The sequence below is a fragment of the Paroedura picta genome, chromosome 3, assembly GCF_049243985.1.
Source record: "Paroedura picta isolate Pp20150507F chromosome 3, Ppicta_v3.0, whole genome shotgun sequence".
NCBI classification, from domain to species: Eukaryota; Metazoa; Chordata; class Lepidosauria; order Squamata; family Gekkonidae; genus Paroedura; species Paroedura picta.
In genome coordinates this window covers 51029083-51056970 of record NC_135371.1, presented here as the reverse complement: position 1 = coordinate 51056970, position 27888 = coordinate 51029083, and the positions used below count along the sequence as shown (strand labels likewise).

The 27888-nt window shown below is 43.8% G+C and overlaps 1 protein-coding gene across 2 annotated transcripts; it reads right to left on the bottom strand.

Moving 5' to 3' along the window:
* Positions 1–27835, bottom strand: RAB43 (RAB43, member RAS oncogene family). 2 transcript variants are annotated; one of them, XM_077325644.1, is made up of 3 exons: positions 27474–27835; positions 11722–11899; positions 1–10727 (listed from the first exon to the last, which is right to left on the bottom strand). In XM_077325644.1, the coding sequence occupies exons 1-3, from the start codon at positions 27681–27683 to the stop codon at positions 10477–10479; spliced, it is 639 nt and encodes a 212-aa protein (XP_077181759.1). In that variant the 5' UTR covers positions 27684–27835; the 3' UTR covers positions 1–10476. The 2 variants fall into 2 exon arrangements, with proteins under 2 accessions (XP_077181759.1, XP_077181758.1); XM_077325643.1 differs by having other exon boundaries at positions 11722–11905; positions 27474–27826.
* Positions 27836–27888: the final 53 nt, after the last annotated feature.

The window sequence follows — 27888 nt, the reverse complement described above, 5'->3', positions numbered from 1 at the left end:
TTCAAATGCACCTTTTAATTTTAATAATACACAATACAATGTATTTGCTACAGACACTGCTAAAATTTACAAAAAAAGGTTTCATAATTTTTAAAAATATTTTTATATAAATTCATAAATAGATGACAGTAAAATATCAAAATTGACAATTGTATGCAAGCTTTGTCCTCTTGAAATCTTGCATTCCACCTCTTCCGGTGAACACTTGGCTTTGAGATGCAGGGATCAGAAGGATGGGCTCTGTGCTTGTTCCCAGAAGCCTTGATTATTAGAAGCAATAAAACAAGTTCTAGAAAATTCAGAACACTTCAGTAACACTGGAGTTCTTCAAAGCCTTAAGTCCTTTTGGAATGAAATGAGTGAATTCAATATGAATTAGAGCTCTCTCCCCACTAAGTATGTGAGCCAGGCCTTCTCATTACAGCTAGTGGAAACTGCGTGTCCCTGGGACACAAGATTTACCCATTATCAATAAGCGAGGCACTATTACAGAACAGGAAATGCCACTGACAGCACAGGAACCTCCAAAGACTGAACCAGCATTCTACTCTACTGATTTCTTTAAAAGTAACTTCTCCATTTCTAAAATAATGCTGAGACACAGCCTTGCATCTCCACTCACTGGAGTCTCTAACATTGTTGTGCTTTCCTTCAAATTTCCCTTTTAGGCTGTGTCCTGCAAGCTAGACCAAGATCTCTTCCCACGAAAAACAACCAATAGTATTGTAATACAGGTTCCCGCTTGAGTCATGGGGGTAATCTTGCACATGTCAAGTGCATGTCAATGTGGGGGAGGCATGGCAGAAATCAGCAAGTAGCCAAACAGAGGGTGAGCTATGCCTGTAGAGTGTTACATGCAATTAAACAACTGAATGTAAACTGAGCTAGAGATGCTATTTGCGCTAACCTATTATCATCAAAGTATTGAGTATGTAACCCACTCAAAAGCAAATCGCACACAAGGTCTGAACAAGGTCTGCTACAATCACTGGAACTTAAGGTAGCTGTCAACAGTGATATCTCAAAATTGTGATAACTGGCTCAACAGCCTTGACATACAAATCTAATACTTTGTCTCAAGTTAAGCCCTTGTGCTTTGAACTTATTACTCCTTTTTTTTTTAAAGGGCATATTTTGAATCTATATGCACTTTTGTGCTGGCATGCTCTGTCAGATAAGGTACCTGAGACTGGTAACCACTCTTCGTACACTCTCAGAAATTGATGACTACAATCCTATCATTGGTCAGACTGTAGCTAACATGAACAGTTTGCAAAGCTAACTGCTACTGCCTTCTCCTCCTCCACCCCTCCTCATAGTGCTAGTAACATGAGAAAGCTGCTATGGGGTTGTACATTAGGAAGAGGAAACAGAGCCTCATGAGGCTGCCTGAGTTTGCCTCTTATGCTTGCCCTGCAACTACACAATACCCAAGCAGCAGTACATGCAAACAAGGAAGCCAACTTTGTTGAATGTTCACAAATTCTGCATGTAACTGATGATCTGATTATGATCTGAGCCACAGAGCGTTCACCCATCACCGCTATCGAATAATTTGTCCCAATGATTTCAATCTGGCTTTAAGCGTAATTCTAAACATATTGGTTTTGGAAGCTTCATGGATTTCACTGGGGCTGTCACTTAAATGTGTACTGGACTGTTGCCTTAGGCGCTACTAGGTTTCTCTGGACTGGGGCCTCTATTTTTAGATATATTTGTTTCAAGCAGGAAGTCCAAATCTGTTTCACTTCTGCCTTTCATTTTCAAGATACAGTTTCTTGTCATAAAGGCCTCTTCTTTAGGGTGTGAAGCAGCTGAGGGAGACCATTTTGTCCTGATTCTGAGACTTAAGTTTTCCGGTCTCTCTCCAAATTTTAATTACAGTTTTGTATAGATCTGTTTCAAGGTCCTAATGTCCCATACATACACAATTCTGAATATGCACCAATATTCTTATCAGTGTGATCCAGAAACAGGAGCAGCCACCAGTGCCCGAGACAGCAGAGATTCACATTCCTACTGGCATTGTAGTTGAACAGGGGCTGACATTAAAGGATATCCGTCACAACGCAAATGCCCTATCTGTCCATGTGGTTCATCACCAGACAGATCAGTGCACAGCTGGCTGATGCTGGAAGTGGACCTCTTTTGAGGGACTGCAGTCTGCACAGCCTCACTCAGGAATCTAAAAATCACAGAACTTAACAAATGAGTCAATGGGAGTTTTCTGCTGCTGCAAAAAGGAGGAGGAAGTAATGTCTGAGAGACACACACTGTCTTACTGTTTGCTTAACACAATACAAACAATGTAAAATATTATTTGTACCTTAGTGAGAGGCCTCTGAGTAGTATCGATAGAGTAGCATGCACGTTCACCATTTATGTAGTGTGTGTCTTGACATACAAATCAGGGGAGCTAAAATAAGTACATCCCATTACCAAAATGTCTAAGCATTCCAGATTGTCTCAGGAGGTACTGTACTCTGTGGAATGCCTTACTGGCTATACAAATTAATAGAACCCAGGGTTGCAGTGTAGTGAGGTAGAATGCTTACTTCTCAACCTTCAATATGTGCACAGAAGAACCCCCCTAATCTGCCCAGAAATTACAGCCACAAGTTATCCCCCCCCATATTTGGCATCATTTCCTTTTATTCTGTTCTTCACATTCTAGATTTTCTTCACTTTTGTCCATCTGAACAACTCAGAAAGGGCAGCGACCAAATCAGTGTGTTCTGATGCTGCCACTAAAAACAAGAAGCCCTGCAAAGGGCCAACAGAGATTGGGTGGCGCAAGAAGAAGGGAAACAGGCACAACAGTGAGAGAGGCTGCAGTGCTTAGCTTGGAAAGTTCTCGAAGCCAGCAGAACAGAGGCAGAAAGACATACAAGCCACAACACACCAAGCACCTGCTTTTTTAAAAATCAAAGAGGATACCTTAGAATGGCTTTGCACATTAACAAAAAAGCCAGGTGAGGTGGAAACAATGGGTTAAATCTTCCTTTAGGAGGGGTGGGGACTTCTGGCTTTCAATTTAGGGAGGCCTTTCCTTAACTTAGATGTAACTCGCAAAATTCTTTCAGTGTTTGTTCCCAGGAACATCACATCTAGTGCTGTGTCAATTTCAAGAGCTACAGAATAGGTGTCCACGTCTCCATGTTTCCAATATTACCCTTTTTGTTATTCCTGGAAAGTTTTATATAAAAGAAAAAGGAAAGGCACTGTGCTAAATAGACACTGAACATTAACCAATATTTGCATAGACTATACATTATGCTTAACTTTGACAACAGGTCATAAAATGCCAAAAAATCCCCTTCAAGATGTTATTCTATTTGAAAAGTAATATTTATGTGGATAATTACTCTCCACATAACAGCCAAGAACTCAATAGCATTTAGAGGCTTGTTTTTTTTTTTTTTGCTTTATCACAAAGACTAGGTTTGATCTTGTACACCAGTAGGGAGACAATTCTTTTTACATTGTCTACAATGTATAGCCTTATACTGAAAATTCTGGAACACAGTTACTAGAAACAGCATTATTTTAAGGCTGAGCAATGCTTGCTAGGAACAGAACTCTTATCTAAAACTCTACATACCCCTTCAGACAGTCTAGTTAATGTTCAGCTACCAGAAAACAGTTTGAAAATGCTTATGCCATAAACTCCAGTCACATGCTACTAAATCTCTCACTTCATGTGCATCACTGCACATTTATACTACAAAAGCACTAAGTTAATTTGGACATAAAAAGAACCCAAAGGGCAATCTGTATTTCTTTTTTTAAAAAATTCAGGTATAAAAAGCATCCAGTTATAAAGGACCAAACACAATGCAATCTGTTTTGAACTTGAGCATGTATTCAAACAGTGAAGGATCCCTGTGCCATAAATAATGATTCTTGTGCATAATATACACCACAAAACGTCTTGTAAATGAAGTCTGCCGTGTCTGAAGTGTTTGTCTGAGAATGGTTTCCCATGCAATTCACCACCCAGAATTGTCATCAGACTCTGGTGTATGCCATGTGCTTTCATTGGTATATCTGAAACTTTCCCTGTAGAGGCTAAATTATATACTTAATTAATTCAGGCAAATCAATGCTGTTCTTCTGCTTTGTGTGTCTTTGGTATTCCTACAAGCCATACAAATATGTTAAATTCTGATCTAACAGTAACAATAAAGACAAATTTACTAAATCAAATGAACTGCACCTTTACGGTACTGCAAAAGAAATGCTGAACACAGGCAATGGAATCCTAGCAGGTCTACTCAGAAGCAAACCACACTAAGTTCAGTGAGACTTACTCCCATGTAACTGTATACAGGATTGTGGCCTTCATGTATTTTAATAATACCTAACTAGATTGGGCAGCCTCCACTGTTCATTTACACGGGGCAGGGGGTTAACTCCCAATGTGTCCACTAATGATCTGGCCATGGATCAAAGCCGCTTATTGGTTGCTCTGCTGCCATTTCAATCACCAATTCACAACAGGTATCCACATTACTGCAACATCAAAGGCTTGCACAAACCAGCCCTGAGGTGAAGCAGAAGAAACAAAAGAGATGCTGATCAGAAATGCGATTTCTTTGCTACAAATAAATCCACGTTTCCCAGCCGTTCAGTTGCACAACTATTTTTAGATCTTCAGTGGAAAAGATCATTTGAGAGATGAACTCCCTCTTAGATTATAATGAGCTTTCACACATTTCTCGGACATCTATTATGAAAACTGAGATGGGAGGGGAAATTAAATGCTTAATTTCTTTCCAGTGATAAAATTCCCCTGCCCAACGTTTTCTTGTCAAGTTCCCCTTTCAGAAACGAAGACTCAAGCTAAGCCCAGTGAGATACAGATCCATACCTTTGCAGCACACTGCGACCCCTTCCCCAGGTGAGTCCCAAGGGCTACAAGAATTGCCTGCCACTGCAGCAGGCGTACGCTTGCCCACAGCTCTTTCTGCATACAGTTTAAGAGCCATTTCCTGTGTTATTGGACGGGAACCTCTGCTCCACTCAGGAACACAGAGTTATACATCCCTCACTGGGGGGCTCTTCTGCACCAACCTTATCACTGTCAGTTTACTCTAAAATACCGGCAAGCAAAGGCACGTGATGCAGACACAGTTGGGTCCAGCAGCTGCCATTTTTCTTAGCTATGCCACCTACAGTTCATGTCCTTTTACCAGACATCCACTCTAGAAGCTGTCACTCGATTGGTCAAAGGGAGAAAACAAAATAGGTTGGTTTTTGTCTCTGGCTCTCCGATCTCAACTTTGTCTGCATCAGATGTTGCAAAAGTGAGGCTTCAGTTTCGTAATCCTAGAATCATAGAGTTTGAAAGGGTTATACAGGCCATCTAGTCCCCTTCCAGTGCAGGTTCAACCTAAAGCATCCATGATAAGTAGCTGTCCAGCTGCTGGTTGACTACTGCCAGTGAGGGGGAGCTCACCACTTCCTTAGGTAGCCGATTCCACTGCTGAACTACTCTGTGAAATTTTACTCCCTGATATCTAGCCTAACGTTTCATGAACCCCCAAATTATCTTCTCTAAATCAGGGGTAGTCAACCTGTGGTCCTCCAGATGTCCATGGACTACAATTCCCATGAGCCCCTGCCAGCATTTGCCAGCGTTTGCTGGTAGGGGCTCGTGGGAATTGTAGTCCATGGATATCTGGAGGACCACAGGTTGACTACCCCTGCTCTAACTGACTTGGAGAAAATATTAAACCTTGTTATGAAAATCAGCCCTACTCAACTTGCATGGAACTTGCATGGAAAGAGAACTTGGATAAACCTCTAACAGGCTCATTCAAACCAGGCTCATTCAAAATAGGAACTGTAGCAATTTATGCAGCGTGAATAGGCTTGTTTTAAAATATGCATGAATTTAAAGAAAAGGATTCAATCCAGAAAAATAAATTCCCGGGTTTTCTTTTTGAAACACCAGCACAAGAATGTCAGGTTCCTCCAAGTCTGAAGATACTCGTTTGGAAAGTATCACAGCAATCATATCAACTGATATGTCCTGTTAAGAACAGGGAGACACCAACACAATCACCAGTCCATCAGTGCTTTGGTCAAGGAAGGCCAGTAGTAGCTTGCTACAAAGCGCTACTCAGAAATAACATCGCTCAGTGACGCCTTCTCCTGCAGTTCCAAGTATAACACAGTTGTAAAAATAACCCTAACTTGAAATTAAGATCCCCCCTTTACTTTTCACCTTTATAAAACCTGTAATTAAAACCCCTTGCAAATAATTACAAGCAGACATTCCTGGATGAGACACCTGCCCTGGATCCCTTCCAATATAGCTTCCTACTGGGGTTTGGGATAAGACAAGATGGAGCTTACTAATTCTGTTAGAATTGTTATCCCTCTTTGACACTGTAGACCAGGGGTAGTCAACCTGTGGTCCTCCAGATGTTTATGGATCACAATTCTCATGAGCCCCTGCCAGCAAACGCTGGCAGACGCTCATGGGAATTGTAGTCCATGGACATCTGGAGGACCAAAGGTTGACTACCCCTGCTGTAGACCATTTGATTCTGCTCATCTGTCTGGCCTCCCTGAGAGTGGAGGGTATGTCTGATTCTCTTTCCTCTAGGGTCAGTCCTAGAGGATAATTGTGGATGAAGAGTGTTTGTCACTGCAGACCCTAACTTGTGGAGTTTCGCAGGAGTCAAATCTCTCCCCAATGTTATTTAATATCCATATGCACTCTCTGGCTGAGATCATCAGGAGGTTTAGAGTGGAGTGCGAACACTATGCAGATGACCACCAGCTCTATCTCTATGAAGAGCAACTGGTAGCTGGAACTCCAGTCTTGGCCCCCTGCCTTGGAATGGCTAGGTGAAAGCTTGTTGTCTCTAAATCCATCTAAGCCAGAGATCATGTGGCTGGGGAAGCTTAGACTTCTGGGGTGGCCACTTCTACTGACCCTTGATAGAGGTCCACCTTTCTACAGTCGGGTGTGTCAGGAGTCTGGCTCAGTTCTTTGCTTTCCATGGACAAGCATGTTTCTTCAGTGACAAAGACCATGTTTTACTATCTACACCAGGGTGTAAACTACACAGGGCTTTTATTCCAACCCCAGATCGATTCAGTCCCTGCCCTCTACACAGAATGCGATTTCTGTTTGGATTTGGGGCGATTTTAATTTTCCTTCTGCAGCAAGGATTGATCCGGAATCACCCTACCTTTATGGTGCCATATCTGACACTGCTTTTAATCTTGAATATATTCAGAAAATCGCATTGTTTTGAATCTGGGCTCTCCTCCGTGGTAGAGGACCTGTGATTGGCTACAGGTGGTCATGTGACAAGCCTGCCTCAGAGGAGAAGCCCCTAAGTTCTCTCAATTTCTGTCGGCCTTGGATTTTTTTTGTGCCTTCTTCGTCCCCCCCCCCCTTCAAGAAAATAAAGGATTTTTTTCCTCCCTCCTCTGACTTCTTGGATCCTCTCCCCCCAACTTCAAGAAAACAAAGAAAGAGTCTCCATTTGCCCCCCCCCCCTCTTCTGAGCCTCCCTAACCACATGCAGAAGATTTTCCTGTTTCAATGGGGAGGGGGGGAAGAGGAAGACCCGAGTTCAAAGCGATCTGAATTCAACAGGATTGACAATGGAATGAAAAAAGTAAGTGCAGACTCTGCCCAGCTCTGTCAGCTGACCCCCTATCTATCTAGGGCAGACCTTGCCATGGTATATTATGCAACAGTCATCTCAAGACTAGACTAACACAACACATGCTATACAGGGCTGCCTGTGAAGATGCTGCAGAAACTGCAAGTGGTCCAGCTGCCAGACTGCTGACCCGAATGTCCTAGTCAGCACACACAGCACGGATGCTGTGGCAACTGCACAGGCTCAGTGCCAATTTGAAGTGTTGATACTTACCTTTAAAGCCTGAAACAGCCAGGAAGCCTCATACTTTTGGGACTGCCTCTGCTGGCATAATCTCCAGTCATCATCTCAAAAGGTCCCTGGTTGATGAATTGTCTGTGTTAACAAGGGCAGAGGCCTTGTGGGTAGTGGCCCCTGCCCTGTGGAACCAGCTGCCTGACAAGGTGTGTATCTTGTGGGACCTCCCTAGGTTCTGCCTGCTCTTTCTTGAGCAGCATTTGGGTGATTGTGATCTGCCAGGCAGCTGGTGAATTATAAATTAGCTCCAAGTCTACAGAATCTTCACATCCTATCCTCCCTGAATATTTTATTTATTTTTGAAGTTTGTTTATTGTGTTTTCTGTACTATTTAATGTGGTTATGTTTTATATGTTGTTAGACACCTTAAGTCCCATTCAGAGGAAAGGGAGCAGGATATAAAGTTGATAAATAAAAATAAATTCAACAAATAGGCAAAAGTATTCCCTGTGCAAGCACCGGGTCATTTCTGACCCTTGGGGTGACGCCCTCTAGCGTTTTCATGGCAGACTCAATACGGGGTGGTTTGCCAGTGCCTTCCCCAGTCATTACTGGTGTGATATAGCAAGATTAACACATGCTACTTTCATAAGCAGTATAACTTTTGGGTGCCCAGGTGCTGGAGTCCTGTTTTTCAGACTTTGCATTCAGCATGTTCAGAGAGGATACTTTAAGCTAACCACTGAAATCCTGGTTTAACACTTTCAGACATTCTATGCTGACTGTAGGCAATAGAAGCAGGCATAAATTGAACCTCAAACATCTACCAAGATTGTTCGAGTTCAATATGCTGAGCAGAAATAGCCAGGAGGATCCTATCATTCTCCCTTTCCACCAAGCAAAGTTTGAAGCCTTCCTCCATCATTAGTAGCCCTGCTGTTGGATGAAGGCCTCTTGGTCAAATCTAGCCCAGCTGATCTGATGAACAGGCTGCCGATTTTATCACTAGGAAAGGCTTTTATGCAGCTCAGTCCCTAAGACCACGTTCAGGGTGGGGTGGGGTAAAAGCTCCATGGACTTGAGTAGAATTCTTGAAATGAAGGCAGGGACTTGCTAAATAATACAAAACTGTTCTTTCACAAATCAGATAATCTGCCTCATTTGAGGAACTCATGAGCCAATTTATGATGAAGAATGAGGCAAGTAATTACTATATGAATTACAGGTGGTTACTGCAGGAAAATTTAGCAATATTGCCCACACCTAACTATGAAGCAGCTTCAATACCATTTATCCAAAAGCAGCTTCTAAACAAAGCTGCTTTGCACAGACCAAATAACAGATGATTGTATGATTTTTAAATTACCTGAAGGCCTGTGTTTCCCAGACTTATCTGTCAATTGGGACTTTTGTTCCCTAGAGTGCTGGCCAGTTATAATTAGGAGAAGCTGTAGCTAGGATGATCTCCTACGCAGAAAACAGTCAAGCAATAGCAACCATGCTCTGCATGTGTGACCACAAATAGTTGACTGCGGTCCTCCAGATGTCAATGGACTACAATTCCCATGAGCCCCTGCCACCATTTGCTGGCAGGGGCTCATGGGAATTGTAGTCCATGGACATCTGGAGCTCCGCAGTTTGACTACCCCTGTATTAAAGCAATAGACAGCTTTCAAAGGTTATCTAAGAGATCTCCTTTCTCATAATGCTGGGTGTGAATTTTGAGTTGGAGATCAACATTTACATCATCAGTGTCAAGGATTGCACAAGCAATGATAAACACGGTTAACATCCTAAAGCTATTTACTTAGAAGAGAGTTCAATGAATTTCAGACATTTATCCCAAGAATATATTACTGAAATCAATGGGACTTAAATGCAAGGAAATGCACTTAGGATCAAATGTACAGAGGTGGATATAAAATGGATTAGTCACCCATGATTTCTCTATTCATTTGAAAAACATCAGGGAAAAAAAAATCTGTCCAGCAGAGTGTTCTCCAGCTGAATTAGGTACTCCTACCCCAAATGTGGCACTTCAATGTCTAGGAAAATATAATTTCTATGGAGGCTCCTCATTTAGGGGGAATATCAGCTGCCTTGACCTGTATTAAAAACATTCAAGTATTTGATACTTGAAACACCCATGCAGAGAAGCTCTGTGACCCTGTGTGATTGGTTCCTGATTCTTGGTGGAATGTTGAGAATTTACAGAGGCAGTGGTAACTCTTACTGGCTTAAAAACAGAAGTGGCATCTCCACTGAGAAGACAAGAGAGGGCTGTACAACTTCAGCAATGGTAAGACCGCAATTGGTTGTACAGATGTTTTCCAATAAATCCCACCTACTTCGCTCTCTATGCAAGTTACTTTCAAACGGCTCACATTTCTCTGACAAGACTCCGGTGATGGAGGGCAGCTGTCATGGAGGGTTGATTTTCAAGCCTGTATAATGAAGTCCCTAACCTACAAAAACACTGGGTTTGCAGAAGAGGATACTGCTGCTGTATTCTGCAGCATGGAGGCATTTGCACTGTGTGTATGTGTGTGTGAGTGTGAAAGAAGGGTACCTTCTAAACTCCAGTAACAAAAGAGAGCTCTCATAAGCTATATCAGCAGCCACACCCCCATCCTTCTACTACATCCTTGCTGTCAAGTTTGATGTTGTCTGTGTTTTGCTCACTGAACATGGGGCCTCCGTGCCTCATCATGAGCTCTGTTGCCATCTTCACAAAGGCTTCCTCCACGTTGCTGGAGTCCTTCGCAGAAGTCTCTATGGCACAGATGATGTCATAGTGTTCAGCCAGACTCTGAGCCTCCTCTAGCTGAACCTCCCGAAGGTCACTTAGGTCAGACTTGTTTCCTGGTGGGGAAAAGGGGAATTGTTTACAGATTGATTTTTTAAACTGCAATTCCTGAGGTGAAGGAAAGTGTTCAGCCAGGGGAACTTAAGAACAATGGGAGGGAGCAGCAAGGACCAATGGCACGGTGCTGGGAGAAAAGTGGGACCCAAAAGGTGAAGCAAGTCACCAGGTTGGAGATGAGATGCCACTGTTATTGTGACGATGAGAAACAGCAGCTGAAAGTGGAAGCTGAAAGTCTGTGGGGGAAGGATGAGGAAGTCTGAATCATCACAAATGTGACATTTTAACTCTGGATTAATGATGCCACAAGCTGCCCAAGCTATTCAAACCTAAAGTCTGTTACAACTTTGTAGGCTGACATACCCAGTAAGATTAATAAAAGGTTAACAAGAGGTACCCTCATATAGCTGTACACGGTGATTAGTTCTGCGATACAATGTTCTTCTACCATCTGGGTCATATTACTGACTTGCTCTGGGACTAACATGATCATAATTGTCTACAGCACAAAGTTTTACCTCAACAGATCATAACAACAACAAGCTGCACAAAAGAGAGAGCTATTACTAACAATGTAGGTCTGATTTAGCATTTTGAGCTGCATGGAGGCCTGTGGCCAGCGCCACAAATTCTGAACACACCTGATTTCTCAAGCTGTCCATTCTATTCAAAGACTTAACAAAGTTCATTGTAGCATTATAGGATAGCAAAACTGTTAAAGCCAGATCCCAGCATAGCTTCAAAAGCACAATGTGGCTTTCTTTAGTCATGTGAATGCTAGATACTGGGAAATGTTTTTAAATACAATATTTGTTAAGGAATCCCAAATCAGATCACTCTGAAAGGAAACAAAAATGCTTGGGAGTGGCCATAGCAACTGGAATCCAAATGTCTTCTGATGTTTAAAACTGGTGAGCAGCTGAATTCTCACAGAGATTAAGGCAAAAGGTTTATCCTTCTTTAAGGTGCCTGCCATATTCTTGGCTCACTTACCAATTAGTAACTGAACTATATTGGAGCCAGCGTACTTTCTCACATCCTCGATCCAGCGAGGAATAGACTGGAAAGAGCCCCTCTTGCTGATGTCATAGGCTAGGATGGCTCCATTGGCGCTTCTGTAATAACTCTGAGTAATGGTCCGAAACCTTTCCTGGCCAGCTGTGTCCCAGATCTGCAACTGAATAAAACAAGAAAGCAGTTAGGTGCCAGTTCTTCATTCATAAGAGAATGGCCACACTTCTCAGGTAAAATTATTGTCCTGTGGCACGGCTTATAACACAGCTCAGACATCTAATACACTGACTGACTGGTAGGTTGGAATTCTCAAAGGGTCATGCCCAAATTAAGGTGGGCTGTACTACTGACACCATTGCAATATTATTTTGTGTATGCTTTTTTTTTTAAAGAGCATGAGCGAGATGGAATAAAAAGGCTGATCAGATGTAAAAGAACACAAAGTGCCTTTCCTTTTAACAATACTACAGGAGGACATATTTTGATACTTGTGTCTCCAGTCAACCAGGTTATAAACTAAACTCTAGATATCAGACTCTTAGACACTCAGAATTGGAAAACTACCTACAGTAGAGGGCTGGCTGTTAAAGAAAAAAGAGGAAAAATGATTGGACGACTTGCATTTTTAGAGACACTATTATTATTAATAAAAACAACAATAATAATCTAATTTATAGCCTGCCACTCTGAGACAAGTTGGTTCGTGGCAGGTAAGAGCATAAAATCCCCACAGTAAAACCCCAATAAAACAGAGTAAGAAAATTATCCCTACCCAGTGGCAAAAAACTAACCTCCCCCTGCCCCCCTTAAATGGATTCCAACAACATGTGCCTCAGGGTATGGATGGTAGGGGAATAGGCTGCTGTCCTGGACATTTCAGGATGATTTTAATCACCCTGACCTCAACCAAAGACCCAGTGGAAGAACTCTGTCTTGCAGTCCCTGGGGAAGTTTCAACAGGGCTCTCAGATCTCCTGGGAGCTCATCCCACGAGGTTGGGGCCAGGACCAAAAAGACCCTGCCCCTGGTCGAAGCCAGGTGTGCTTCTCTTGGGCTAGGGATCACCAACAAGTTTGTACCCACAGAGCAAAGAGCCCTGCGAGGGGCACAGTGAAGTAGGCAGTCCCACAGATATGTAGGGCCCAGACCATGAATGGCCTTGAAGGTCAATACCAAAACCTTGAATGTGATCTGCACCACAATCGGCAACCAATGCAGATGCCTCAGCACTGACTGGATGTGGGCCCTCCAAGATGTTCCTGTGAGGACTCTAGCAGCTGCATTCTGTATCAGCTGCAATTTCTGGGTCAAGGACAAGGGAAGGCCCACATAAAATGAGTTGCAAAGTCAATCCTGGAGGGTGACTGTTGCATGGATCACTGTGGCTAGGAGATCCAACGACATATAGGGTGCTATTCTGGGGACATGGGTGTCCATCAATAGGAGGCATCCAGCATCATGCCCAAATTCCTGGCTGTGGGCAAGATGTTAAACTGCACCCCAGACAGAGTGGGAAACCATGCTTCCTGATCTAGTCCCTTCCTCCCCAGCCACAGGACCTCCATCTTGGAGGGGTTGAGTTTCAGGCAACTCTGCTCTAACCATCCTGCTATGGCTTCCAAACATTTGGCAAATGTATCTGGGAGGGAATCCAGGTGGTTGTCCATCAGGAGATAGAGCTGGGTGTCATCTTTATATTGGTGACAACCCAGCCCAAAGCTCCGGACCAGGTGGGTTGGAGGGCACATAAAGATGTTGAACAATGTGGGAGAATTGCCCCCTGTAGAACCTCACAAGGGCGTTGAAAGGGGCATGATAGCTCTTCCTTCACAGCAATCCTCAGTGTATGGTTCTAGAGAAATGAGATCAGCCACTGAAGGGCTGTCCCACATATACCAGCCCTGGCAAGGCAATGGGTTAACAGCTTGTGGTTGACGACGTCAAACATGGCTGACATATCTAACATCACAAGGATAGCCGAACCACCCCTCGAGCTGGAGCAGAGATAATTCATCAGAGCAACCAGCACCGTCTCCACCCTGTTTTTTAAAGACTAACTTTAGTTTCAATCTTAAGAAGTCGGTTATAAATTGATAAATCAACTGTCATTTTTAATAGCCACCCTTACCAGACACTCTCAACTGTAGAATTCCATTTGAATCCCCTGTCACTCAAGGTTCTCAGATGGCATTAAAACATTTATCATTTACTGTTGGTTACAGTCACTTATTATGTGAGTGAATATAACTAGAAGAACAAAGCCCTTTTTCAGTTTGTCTCAGTTTGGTGTAGTGGTTAGGAGTGCGGTCTTCTAATCTGGCATGGCGGGTTCGATTCTGCGCTCCCCCACATGCAACCAGCTGGGTGACCTTGGGCTCGCCACGGCACTGATAAAACTGTTCTGACCGGGCAGTGAAATCAGGGCTCTCTCAGCCTCACCCACCCCACAGGGTGTCTGTTGTGGGGAGAGGAATGGGAAGGCGACTGTAAGCCGCTTTGAGCCTACTTCGGGTAGGGAAAAGTGGCATATAAGAACCAACTTCTTCTTCATAGATTAGTTTTCTTCTGCATTAATGTTAGCTAGTAGCTCAACAAATCTGAGGCACCAGATTGCTATGGTACCTTGAAATTACATCATGAAGCCTACTAGGCAATGATTTTATTGTAGTGTGTCACAGCAATTCTCAGTGAGATCACTGGACCTGCCCAGACAAAAGACATATGGAGTGCAAGCTGTAATGGAAAGGAATTAGCCATGACAAAGCAAACAAGATGGCTGGATCCAACTCAATGTTTACTTATAATTTTGCATCAGAATGTTTTGTTCTATGACATAAAAATAAATATGCACAAAGTTCTTGTTATTGCTTGTTTGTATGTAAACTTAACTTTACACCTGTCATATCTATGATTTTAATTTCATTCATTTTTAAATTAAAAATTATTTAAAATTCATACATACCAAAATCCATACATCCATATCAAAAGGAGACATAAAACAAACACCCAAAGTCCAAGAAAAATGCCCACCCAAAAAGCCATTTATACAACATGCACCAACAAAATGTACATTCATCAAGCATTTAAAAAAAGGAAACTGTTTCAACAATAACAATAAAACCTCCATGATGATGATGACCTCTCAACAATCCACAACCTCCCTCCCTCTACATCAGCCTGTTCTTGAACTTCATCAAGATCTATCTTTCCAAGTAAACACCTCATTTTGGTGACTGTCTGGTTCCACAATTCATCTAACTTTTCCATATCTTTATTATTCAGGATATATATTAATTTGATTAATAATTAAGTCTCATTGATATTATTAAACCAAGAAACTAAGTTTGGAGGTTTCTTTTCTTTCCAGTATCTGGCAAAATTAATTCTTGTTCATGTTAGTATATGAATTGCTGTTTGTATTTCTGGTGAATAATTCAGTAATATATTTTCTGAGTTCAATGGTACCTTTATTTTAAGACTATCTGAACCATTTTGTTCCAATATAAAAGGGTCCTAGGACATTCTCACCACATGTGGAAAAAGTCAGCTCTCTCTTTGCCACAATACCAGCACCTGCTTTCTCCCTCCTGTAATCTGTACAGTTTTAAGGTGAAAGATGCCACATATATATCATTTTTACAGGTTTTCTTAGAATGTTAAATTTATGGTAAAGTTTAAGCCCTCAGAAAAATGAAATTCCATTTTTGTTCATTTAGGACATTCTCTAATTTGAAAGTTATATAGCTCTTCAACTTTTTAAAAATAGGATAGAGTAAATCTTCCTTATAGAGGAGTGGTTCTCAACCTAGGGATCATGACCCCATTTGGGGTCGCCTGGCCCCTTCCGCGGGGTTGCTGGCCACGGTGGCAGCCCGCAGTGGTGGAGCCCCATGGCAGCAAGCGATGCCCCATGGCAGCAGATAGTGGTGGCGGCCGGCGGCAGCGGATCATGGCAGTGACTGGAGTCGGCGGAGCCATGGCACTGGCCGTCTCCATGCCACCTTGATTGTTGTGCACCTGCACCTGTTTTGGGAATGACTAGCAGGACTACCTGTAGGCTGGGAAATACCAGGAGATTTGGGGGGTAGAGCCTGGGAAGGAAAGGATTTGGGAAAAGGCAGAATCTCAGTGGGTTATATTTGTTAGCCTTTGTTTGTGAGCAAGAGTCAGCCACTCTCTGTCAGAAAAAAGGTTAAAGTTTGTTGGTACTAGTTGCTAGTGGGAACAGGCAAAAGTGGGTCATGTGGTTTGTTTACTGGTATGCAAAGTGTTTACCAGCCATTGATTATATGCTTGCTTCTCTTATTTGCAACTAAAAACAGAAGAGAAGGTTTTCTACTTCCACCTTTTGTTCCAGAAGAACAGAACTGCTTTAGGCAGGAGGGAGATCCATATTAGAGTTCAGCCATGTAATAGCGAGGACTTAAAAGCTCTGCCATGAGCTATATAAAGCTGTGTGTTTATTGTTTTATTTCTAAGTTCCCTTATCCTGGTAGTCTAGCAAAATATGTTTTTTATACTATAACGCTGCCTTGTCTGGTCTCATCATTTGTACATTAACTCTGCTAATACTTTAATACAAAATTACCGCCATAAAGTCCACCCTCCAAAGCAGCCATTTTCTCCAGAAGAATTATCTGTCTCCTGGAAATCAGCTGTAATCTCAGGAGATCCCCAGGTCCCAAATGTATACATTTGCATTTTTATTGTGGCCAAATGTTTCCCATGCAATTCAATCTCAAGTGAATACAAACAAATCCAGATTGCTGGTTTTCCCCTATTTATCTCTGCAACCTACTAACCATTTTCATTATGCTGTATGTTAATTTATTCTCACACGTTACCTATAAGTTTGAACTGATTACTTCCATTCCATGATACTGTATCTGAGGAAGTGTGTGCACACGAAAGCTCATACCTTGAATAAAACTTTGTTGTTATTAGATGCCACTGGACTCTAAATTTGTTCTATTTATGTAAGACCTTATGGAGATGGATAGGAAGATCACCATCACAACATTGTAATGGGGGGTGGGTTGCTGATGAAAGATACAATTGCTGCATTTTGAGAAATTCCTACCAAAGATGGTAACTCCTTGACTGCACCTCTTCCAACATAAAATTGGAACCAGCGACTTTATAGGGTGGCATGCCAATATCTTAGGACTTTAAATTCTACCACTTTTGTATTTCTATAAATTGACAGCATAGCATAGCCCACTGGGACCAGGGATTCAACAAAATAGATTCTCCTGATTCTAACAAGACATCCTTTACAGATAAGGTGAATATGCTGACGAAAGATTCTAAAGAAGCAGTTGTACAGATGATAGCTAACAGACAATACATATAATTTCTATATGTTGGTATAGGGGCAAGTAGACTGAACCAAGCTTCCTCAGGATATCTATCATCCAAGTATTTCTTAGCATATCACTGAAAACCATATTTTGAAAAGACTCCTACAGGCTATTATACCAAAATAGGTGTAGCAATATTTGGATAGATTGTAACTTTAGATTTAATAAAAAGCAAATCAAGGCCTATATAGTCCTACAGAGCTGTCATCTCACAGGTATTAAATAAGAGGATCAAGAAGTTGACTTTGTTACAAAATGGTTTGCACTGCCAAGGATGAGTCATATTTTAACATGCCTATTCCTTGTGACTGTATCAAGGAGACCACACTGATCATTAGTCTGAAAACATTCCCATTTCTGTCCATTTAATACAGCTTGTTATAAGCTCACAAACAGGCTTTGAGGTCAAGGGCAGTCAAGTGATGTGCATTACAAATGCCCCAAGCTGCCCTTTGGCTGACTTTATGAACAGCATCACCAAGCCAGAGGGGTTGTCAGATCTATCATGGAATAATTTGCTATCTGTTTCATAAGAAAACAGTAGTATGCCTTGGCTGAGGAGCTCTGCACTCCGCTAGTCCTGAGCAGTCTAAGCTGTAATGCCATTGCTCGACAGCTCAGGGCAGTGGTTCCCAACCTTCCTAATGCTGCAACCCTTTAGTACAGTTCCTCATGTTGTGGTGACCCCCAACCATAAAATTATGCAAGGGTTCTTTCACAGAAATTAAACCGAAACTGACCAATGGCATGAAGATCCAATGTTCATGATTGTATATAGTTTTCCCCCCGGGGTTTCTCAGTTCAGTTCTGTCTCTTGTCCCACAATGCCGATCTTGCTCCTTTCCGCTGCTCCAGACAGACGAACGCTCTATCTCGATCTACCCTGCGAGGCTGTTGTATGGATGGTGCCCCCCTGGCCAAGCTGCTTACTCTGCTGCGACCTTGTGAAAGGATTGTTTGACCCCCAAAGGGGTCATGACCCCCAGGTTGAGAAGCACTGGCTTAGGGGAATAGGAAACTGGTCCTGAGCTTGAACAGTCTTATGCATTATTTATTATATACTACCATCTAGCACAGCTTTTCTCAACTTTTTTACCAGTGAGAAACCACAGAAACATTCTTCAGGCTTTTGAGAACCCAGAAGTGGAGCCACGGTGCAGAATATGGTTGGGAAACATAACATGCCAACCAGGGGGCCCTTACCACCCCTTCTAGGCCCATCACTGGCCATTTTGGGAGGGGGGGGGAAACAGGTCGACATGGCCATGTATCATCTAATAAATGTTTAACAAGTTTTTAAAATCTACATACAATTGACTCCCACCAATTCAAGAAACCCTTTTAGGGCTGTCAAGAAACCCCAGGGTTTCATGAAACCCAAGTTGAGAAAGGGCCTGCAAAATGGAGCTCTTCTGCCAGGCCGGCGAAAATGAACATCTAGCTTCCATCTGGCCCACCCAACTCACATGCTACCATCTACTAGTGATACAGGAAATCTAGACCTTTGCCGGTCTGACTAAGATGGAGTAAGAGATACCAGTTTTAGATAGCCAATACTAGATGTTTAACCTGAAGTCATTTACTGCTATTTGTTTTAACTGCATTTTAAATTGTCTTAACCAAATTTAATTTTAAGTGTATTGTATGCCTTATTGTGCACCTCCTAAACCTAAATTACTGGGATAGGCAGTATACAAATCTGATCAATCAATCTACTGATAAAGCCTGATCAAGCAGAATGGGGAGGGGATTAAACAATACACAAAAAAGAAATAAATCTTCTCAGTTAATCCTTTTGACAGGATTCTTTTTAGCTTCAAAATGGTCAAAACCCGTAAAAGTTTGTAATATCCTAGACTAGTAGAAAGGGAACTGGAGGATTTAGCCTAATGGCATGCATTTTCCCCTCCAGAATAGATTAAACTGTTATAAACTTGAGTAGGCCAATTTCCCTTCCCTCCTTTGTATGCCTTTCTTTCCCCCTTTTACCTGATGTTCAGATGGTCTTGAACTACTGTATTTCCTAAAGCATGTGCTCAGTCGCCATTGGACTAGACTTTTTGGGTAGGAATGCATGTAGTTGGGTTTTGTTTTAATCTTGAACAAATATGTGGCCCTAACTATGATATTATGCTTGTTTTCCAGTGCTGCCTTTAATATAATGCAGCCAGGATACTAACCAGGTCCCGACAGGGAAGGTGGAAGAAGGGGTGTTGAAAGCATCAGCTATGAAAGCAAACCTTCTGAATGATCACCTGCAAGCCGAATCCTGGTTTCACAAAGTAATTACAGTTATAATAAAGGTTTTGTATTATGCTACATAGCAATCAATGCCCAATACAGGCATGAATCTGGAACAGTACAAGCATTATCGATCTTGATGGATCTGTGTGTGCATAATGTTCAAACAGCCAAGCACCCCCCCCCCCATTATTTTTAACAAAATAGTACAAGCATCTTATTTTATCTTCCAGTTATATGCCAGTCAAAACAACACTTAAAAAATAAATCCCAACCAAACCCAAGATACTGAACTCCACAAAAAAAGTCTGAAAATGCATCTGAAATTAGCAAGTGTTCAAAGTCCAATCTGGCCACAATTAGTTTCAAGAACTGAATACCAACTACATACTACAAACTAACCATTTCTACAGCAAAGTGTGCATGCCAATCTCAGAAAAATTCTCAGTTTCTACCATGTTTAAGAAGTCTTCAGCTGCTGTTAGAGTTTCTCCCCCCCCCCCACCTCCACATCCCAGAGTGCTTAGCAGAGACACCTGGTACTAGATGGAGCCCCAGGAAGGAAATATTTGTGATTCGTGGGTCTTTTTTAGACATTTCAAATAAGCAGAGTTTCAGCCGCAGAGGAAAAATACCAACTCCATCTAGGGAAAGATAAACTAAATATGTAATGGTTTTTACACATGCAAAATATAATAATAATAAAAATCCACCTCTTGAATTCTTACACTTGATGGAAATCCATTTCAACTCATTAAAGTAAAACTGTTCCAGCTAAAAGTTCTGCAAGTTCATCCAACCTATATTTGAGAATAGGAAAGTCTCAGAGCTGTGAGAAAAGGGAGTTTATGAACTCACCCAGCACCCCGGTTCTAGCCTCACTCTTCACCTCCAAAACCACAGGAGAGATTTGGCTCTTATTACTAGGGGCAAAGCCCATTGCATTTACTCTTTACTAGGGGCAAAGCCCATTGCATTCAGGGTGGTGGGGGGTAGAAGAACTCTGTGGATGGCCTCCCCCTCCCTCCAGGACCTGGAAAGGCTGCAAGCTTCAGGGAACTCACCGGCAGGGGCAGTTCTCAAGCATCAGAGGGAAGGAGGATGGAAGGCTACTGGACAGATAGGCAAGCTGGTTGGAGGAGGAGGTACTCAGGGGCAGGATAGCCATCCTGAGTGGGTGTTAAGCACTTAAACTATGACAAGGCCTTAACAGAAATATATAGCAGAATACATTTATTTATTTGATTTATAATCTGCCACTCCTAGCCCTGGCTGCACTGCATTATGCCTTTAAAGAATTTCCTCCAAACAGATGTGATAAACCATCAAGGATTAATGTCTAACAGAGTCTGAGAACCTTTGTGTGACAGATTGTTTGAATGGAATTCTGTTAAGAGTCAGTTAAGGAATGACAGTTGGGAATTGAAAAAGAGACAGTTAAATACAAACTGTAGACCGGCTAAGAAAGTAAGTGGTTAAGGAGGATCCTCATTCAAGCCAGAAAAGGGAAATAACTTCAAGTAAAGAGAAGTTATCCCTGGTTTGTGTATAAAGAAGGATTTGGGGAACTTGTTTGTATGTTCCTGCCTTCTAAACTGGTATAATTCAGAAACCTATGCTTGAGTATTTAAGCAGAAACTGGAAAGAAAGCCTCTCTCCTCAGTTTAAAAGATCTTTTTGAAGAACATTAACACTTACTTGTTGGCAACAAATAAACTGGTATTTGTGTGCACACAAAGTGATTTCCACTTTATTATCTGTTCACCCTATACATCTGATTCCACCTGGCCTTTCTCCTCTAAGTTCAAGAAAACATTTTATTTTGAACTTTCAAAAGCCTCTCATGTGCCATTTCAACAGCAGAATATAAAATGGCAAGTTTATCTCTTTCCACGATTCTCTGGGCTGAGTGGATCAACCCTAGACAAGCAAATAAGAAGAAAATAGATAAAGGGGCAGTTCAGCAAGAAAGAAGCCAGAAGGGAAAAACTAGCATATGAGTGAGATAGGGAGGAGGATGAAACTGGCATAACAGGGCAGGCCTAGGCTCCTTTAAAGTCCCATGAAAAGGGACAGGGTCCTTCTCAGAGTGAATAACAGAAGTGGTTATGTTCCCAGCACAGGTCTTTCTGTACCTCCCCCTCTTGCTACCTTAGAGGGTCTCTCCTGTGACCTGTGTGGGTCTGAGGTTAGGTAGGGATGCTGCCAGCCTTGTCTGTGGGATTGTCCAAGGTTTGACAGAGCCTTACCACACATCTAGGCTGCATGGTGAGTGTGGCCAGCCCAATGAGTCTCCCATCCACAACTTCCTGGCCCTGCCTTGCCTGCACTTGCGCAGGGTGTCTCCTGGGTGCTTGCCATAGTTGCAGTAAGGTCTACACCTGTCCAGAAGCCTCTACAGGTCTATGTCAGTTCAGGGGCAGTAGCTTCTCTTCCTGGACAGTTAGATAATTCATATACCCATAAGGATACGTGGGTATGAAATAATCTTTAACCACTCCTGTGGAGCGGATTAAATAATTCATTAAGGGCCCCGAGGGCGGGCCCTGTCCGTGATGAGGAAGGGTGTCGATAGGCCCCTTCCTCCGGACTGACAATCGGGAGGCCCAATGGGCAGGCGCAAAGCGCCTGCCGATTGGGCCCTCTGATTGTCAGTCTGCCGACAAGGGACCAATCGCGAGCCGCACGCAGCAGGCCTCGGGCCCATGCGGCCGCCCGCCATTACCTTCCGACCCCCGGAGCCCGCAGGTCCACGACTGGCCGCGCGCCGAGGAGCACCCACCACCAACCCCAGCCGCGAATACGCCGCCTCCCCACAAGCTCAAACGGCTCCCGCAACCCCACCCCGTCAACAGCGCCCGAGCCGCTCCTGCCTTCCCCCGCGGCTGCTGCCCCACCAGCAGCTGTGCCGCCGCCACTAACACCTACCAACGCTCTGCCTTCGCCGACGCCATGTCGCTCCCGCCCCGTCCGACGGCGAGTGCCTGCCGCCTGCTCCAAACCCACCAACGGCGCCGCAACCCCCTCCAGCCGTGCCCGCCCCAACTGCAGTCACAGTGATGGGTCGCCCCAGATGCGGCCGCACCAACGCCGACAACGGCCCATCCCCCCAAAAAAACCATCCACTCTACTAACCACCTTCTGAGATGCCCCGCCATCTCTCGCCTGCCCTACTCAGGTACATGCTGCACCTCTCCCGAACATTGAGGACCCCGCTGAAGCCGCTGGCCCGACACAGCTCGGCCCATCCCCGGCCTATGGTGCACGGCCTCGCCGTCGCACGTTCACACAGCCCCACTCTTCAGACCCCCTAGCGCCCGCTGCATTTAAGCTGCAGCGGGCTTAATTTCTAGTCCTGATACAGAAAGAGAATACTTCATTAAGAAGAGGAGGTGGTTCATTCTACATCTTTGACTTCTATGAATTGTACTACTGTGATATTTATGTAACATCATGGGGAAAAGGGTGAACTGTATGTTCCATCCCATGTTCAATCATTTTACTTTCCTTGTAACAGCTTTCTTTTGAACTGTTTTCATTTCAGATTGTAAAAGGTCTTTTGAGCATTGGGTTAAGTGGTTTGGGGATTTTGCGAGAAGTATCTTTTGGGAAGAAAACTGAAAATCCCAAGGCTAATCTGAACATCCAAATATACATACATACATACATACATACATACACACACACACACACACACACACACACACACACGCATATATACATATAAAATATTACTATGCTGCATCTCCAGAGTCCTGCTCAAGGCAGTTTACAATGAAAAGCTCAGTATAGAAAACCTAATCTATTAAAAAAACACAAGGTCCATAAATACATACTTGCCCCTTCAGTGCATTCACATATATAGTCACAGGTCCCTGTGGCTTTCTCAAGCCCTGCACATTGCTGACTCAAGCTGTTCCTGGTATCATCTCTAACCTTCTAATGTCTGCTTCCTCACACCTTTTAACATGTACAGCTTCTTAACCTCCTCCTGTAGCCACACAACACTGTATCACACACAGATTGTGGCTTGTGTCTCCTGAAGTATCATAGTTTTTGTACTTAGGGGGAAATTAAGTTCCCAAATCTGGCAATTTGATCTACCTAGTCCAGAAACAGCAATATCTCTGAATCAACAAAGATGTTTTGCATATGTAAATTACAACAGCAGTGGAAGAACACACTCTGAGGTATAGCTATTGCAGTTGGAAGTAGTATTCTTTGAATGTGTGGTGTAGAAATCTGTACACGCCACTACTATATTGAGGCTGGTATAAAGAATGTTTGAGGTTGGCCTAGCTTGGAAGCAAGTGATCCAAGTATAAATCCTGCCAAGGACACCCTGTATACAGCACAGGTGCAATGTGCGCAGGGTTTATGTTTTGGAAAAGAAAACAGTACTGCTCCACTAGTCTCAAAACAAAGATGAGATCTGGAAAAAGAGTTCTATTTACTTTCCCAGAACTTTGATCAGTTGTTTAAGCTGCTTCAAAAAGTTGTTTGAGAACACAGTTGTCAAAGAAGTTTGTTGAATGTAATTTCCTAAACCAGTTTAAAACTGTCCCAAGGACGTTTCTATACCAGCTCAGAAAATGCTGCTGTGATACAAAAGGCAAGACTAAGACATGTCATATAAGCATCTTTTAGCCACTCATTTATTACTGCTGTGCATGAGGAAATTTTCATAATCTAGGACAGAAAACATGACAGCAATTTATAAATCAATGTGCATTCCAGCAAATGTACAGTTTATGTACATACTAGGGGCAAAGCCCGTTGTATCCAGGAATACAACGGGCTCTACAGCTTGGCAGTGGGAAAAGAAGGGGAGGAGTTGTCCAGTCTGTAAGGGCATGGAGTTGGATGTGTGTGTTGTGTGGGAGGTTGTGGTGGCATGGTGACAAATGAAGGCATGGGTGTGGAGAGATGGGTGTCAAGAACCTTTTGGCTGGAATGTTCATTGAGTGTGGGAGAAGACTGACCTTTGGGAATTGTGGCATAGTGGTTACAGATGAGCTTTCCAGAGCCATGTCTTCAGATATGTGAAGGGAAAATGAAGACTGGAGACTCTTCTTAGGGGAATATTACATGGCAACCAATTCCCCCCAGTTCTGTGTTCAACGTTATTTCCATTTTTGTGTGAATTAGGCTTCAGACACCAAAATGTCACCCTACCCTAATACACATGCGGTAGTCACATTACAGAGGTGTCCACTCTGTTCCTTCTGTCTCCATTTTTTACAGTTGATAAAATGTTCAGACCAGGGACAGCCAACCTCCAGGTGGGGCCTGGAGATCTCCTGGAATTGCTTCTCATCTCCAGACGATAAAAATCAGCTCCCCAGGCAAAAATGGCTGCTTTGGAGGGGTGACTCAGTAGCACTGTATCCCACTGATGTTTACAGATGGCAGCCTCCAGGTGGTGTCTGAGAATCCCCTGGAAGTACAGCTCATCTCCAGGAAGGGAAAGCTCTCTCCCCTCACATGCATCCCTTCAAAAGGCCCCAGACCCCCTTGGTTGCTTGGCTAGTCTGCCCTTCTGAAGCCTTAGGCCAACTGCTGGCAACTGCAGTCCCTGTTGCCCACAACACCAAGTTGTTGCCTAATAAAAGTGGATCACCTAGTTTCCCCCAAAGTCTTATTGTCTACTTTCCTGTAAAGCTAACTCCACTTGAAATTCTGGGCCACTTATGCCTTTGAGTTCGTAGGACCTTCCTGGCAAATATTGTTTTTTAATTTACCAGGCCAAGCTTGAATAAAGTCACTTCAGTTCCCATATCTCTCCGGCCATTTACTAGTTCACTATATACAGTTTCAGCCTGTAGCCCAGGAGAGATACAACCTCACCACTCCACCACAACCACAGTCTGCAAGCCTCTACCATCATCTCTATTATCGCTGCTCATCTCTAGATTATAATCAGCTCTGCAGGCAAAAATGGCTACTTTGAAGGCCAGACTCTGAGGCATTGTACCATTTTGAAGTCCCACCTCCAGGAATATTTCCAACCCAGGGGTAGCCAACCTCCAGGTGGGGCCTGGAGAGCTCCTGGAATTACAGCTCATCTGCAGAGTATAAAGATCAGCGCCCAAGGCAGAAAGCGATACTTTGGACAGGGTTGTGGTAGAGAAGAAATATTTAAGGCCTCCTACACAGGTTGTTGTTGATCTGAAACACTTGAGGCCTACTGCACAGGCCTAACAGTCACATCCAACAACTTCCCTCACTTTGCCTCAGATCATTGACGAAGCTTGCAGGTGGCTGGTGAGTGCGCTCCTCCCTCCCCCCCTTCAGGCCTGCTGTGAAGGAGCCTCTGACAGCTCCTGGAAACAAACACATTGGAGGCGTTTCCGAGAGCAATGCAAAGGAGTCTGTGGCCGTACTTGTGCTTTCCTTTTGAGGGGGGGAAGCTTTCCCCTCCTACCTAACTGCTGGCTGACAGAAAAACCCCTTCTCGCTCTGGCCGGCCTCGCTGCTGGAGGGAAGACGCAGCCAAGTCATGTGTATTTCTTCTGTGTGACTCTCTGTAGATTTGAGGCCTACTGCACAGGGCTGTTGTGCAGATGAAACAGGAGGCAAAAGAACCTCCTCAACAGCATTGGTTTGGCTGGGAGTTGGCCTGGAAAGCGCTTATGCCACTTCGAAGAAGTGGCGTGAGGGCTTCTCAGCCTAAGGGGGAAAGGAGACCACCCTCCCTCCCTAGCACACTTACTGTGTCTCTGTCAGCAACCAGGGGCAAACTAGCTGGGAACTCACTACATTGGCCCTGGCTGGCCTGGGGGGTGGGTGGACTGTATCTGTCTCCCTATTGTCCAAAGTCCGGGGACAGGGCTAGTCCAATCTTTGGACCAATTGGAAGGTTTGACTGGCCCCGCCTAGGCCTTAGCTTTTTATATTATACAGCAAAGCTGTTCCAGATTCTGGACACTTAAAATGCAAATAAATAAATATAGTATCACATGTAACAGCAACGTTTGATTTATTCATCTGAAATGGGAAAACTATAATGGCAGTTGTTGTGGCTGTACAGCCCAGAGTAACAACATAAGAGGCTTAGGCTGGCCAGATCTCTAAAACTCCTGTACACAGGTGTCTAGGTATCTAAACAGAAGAGTGAACAGACATTTTCAGACAAGTACAATGCTTCATCCTGATTTTAAAATAATGTTGGGTATTAAAAAAACCCATAATCTGAGGAGGGTTCCTCAAGAGCAGCATTTAAAAATGGGCTGCCCCACTCAATGTGCATCTTAATGCATCAGCAGAACATGTGCTTGGGCCCCAGACACCTGACATGGTAATACTTCAGTAATACTTCAGGAACACAGGTCATCTTATTTAAAAATGACACCAGTTGTGCAAAACACTATATGGGACCTCAGGATGTAGCAGCCAAAAAGCAGCTGACATCCTTAGAGATAAATGCATTTTGTAGTGAACAGCATGCAACAATACAACATTATCTTTTGCATGGACCTAACTCCCAAAAGGGAATGTTTTATAAAACAAACACAGAGAGGTTCAAAATAACAAGTTGACAACAGAATACACAGTGATTTTTAAAGCACTTAATGTCTGAGATCCTATGAAACTCACTGTCATGCTTGCATTATGGTGGTCATATAGACTTGGCATTTCTGAAAAGTTTACACAATTACATTTCCTGTGCCTCATGAGAATTTGTAAGGCTGAAGTACTTGCGAAGGCATTGATTCATACTCCTAGAAAGGCATACAGCATTTGCTTTAAGTAGTCTCACACAGGTCGGGTCAGTCCGCACAGAAGTAACTCAACCAGTGTCCTTACCTTCCTGGACCTAGAAGAAAGGCCCTTGAATACAGTTTTATTCAAGTCAAGGAGGACCAGTGCGCAAGCACAAATCCTTGATTTGAATTCTGGACTGACAAGGAAGTAATTGCTTGTGTACAGTAGAAGAGTTAACCGCAATTTCATCCAGCCTTTAGAGAAATCTATACCCGCTTCCAGCGCCCGCCTCCCCCTCCGGTTGTTTTTTCTTCCACACACCTGTTACCTGTCTGGCCAGTGGGGGGGATAGAAGCCTCCCTTCCCGCACACCTGAGATGGGGGGGAGGGGTTGCTGCTGCCACCCACTGCCCTCAGCTCGCCCACCTTGACCCGCTTGCCCTGGATCTCCAGGCTCTTCATGGTGAAGTCCACGCCGATGGTGTTGCCCTGGCGCTCGGCGAAGGCCCCGGTCTTGAAGCGCTGCACCAGGCACGTCTTGCCCACGCTGGCGTCGCCGATCAGCACCAGCTTGAAGAGGAAATCGTAGCGCTCCTCCGGGTCCGGCCCGGGGGGCGCTGCTGGGGGCCCGGGCATGGCAAGGCGGCGGCGGCGGCTCCCTTCCAGGCCCCTCTCGCGCTCCACAGCGCCCGGCCCGGCCTAGCGCGGAGTCGGCGGCGGCGGCCCCCCTCCCTCCCGCCTGGGCCGCTGCAACAGCGACCGCCTCAGCATCCTCCCCAGCCCTGCCAGACCGGGTGACTGGGCATGCGTAATGGGAGCCCAGCTCTTCCTCAGGCAGCCA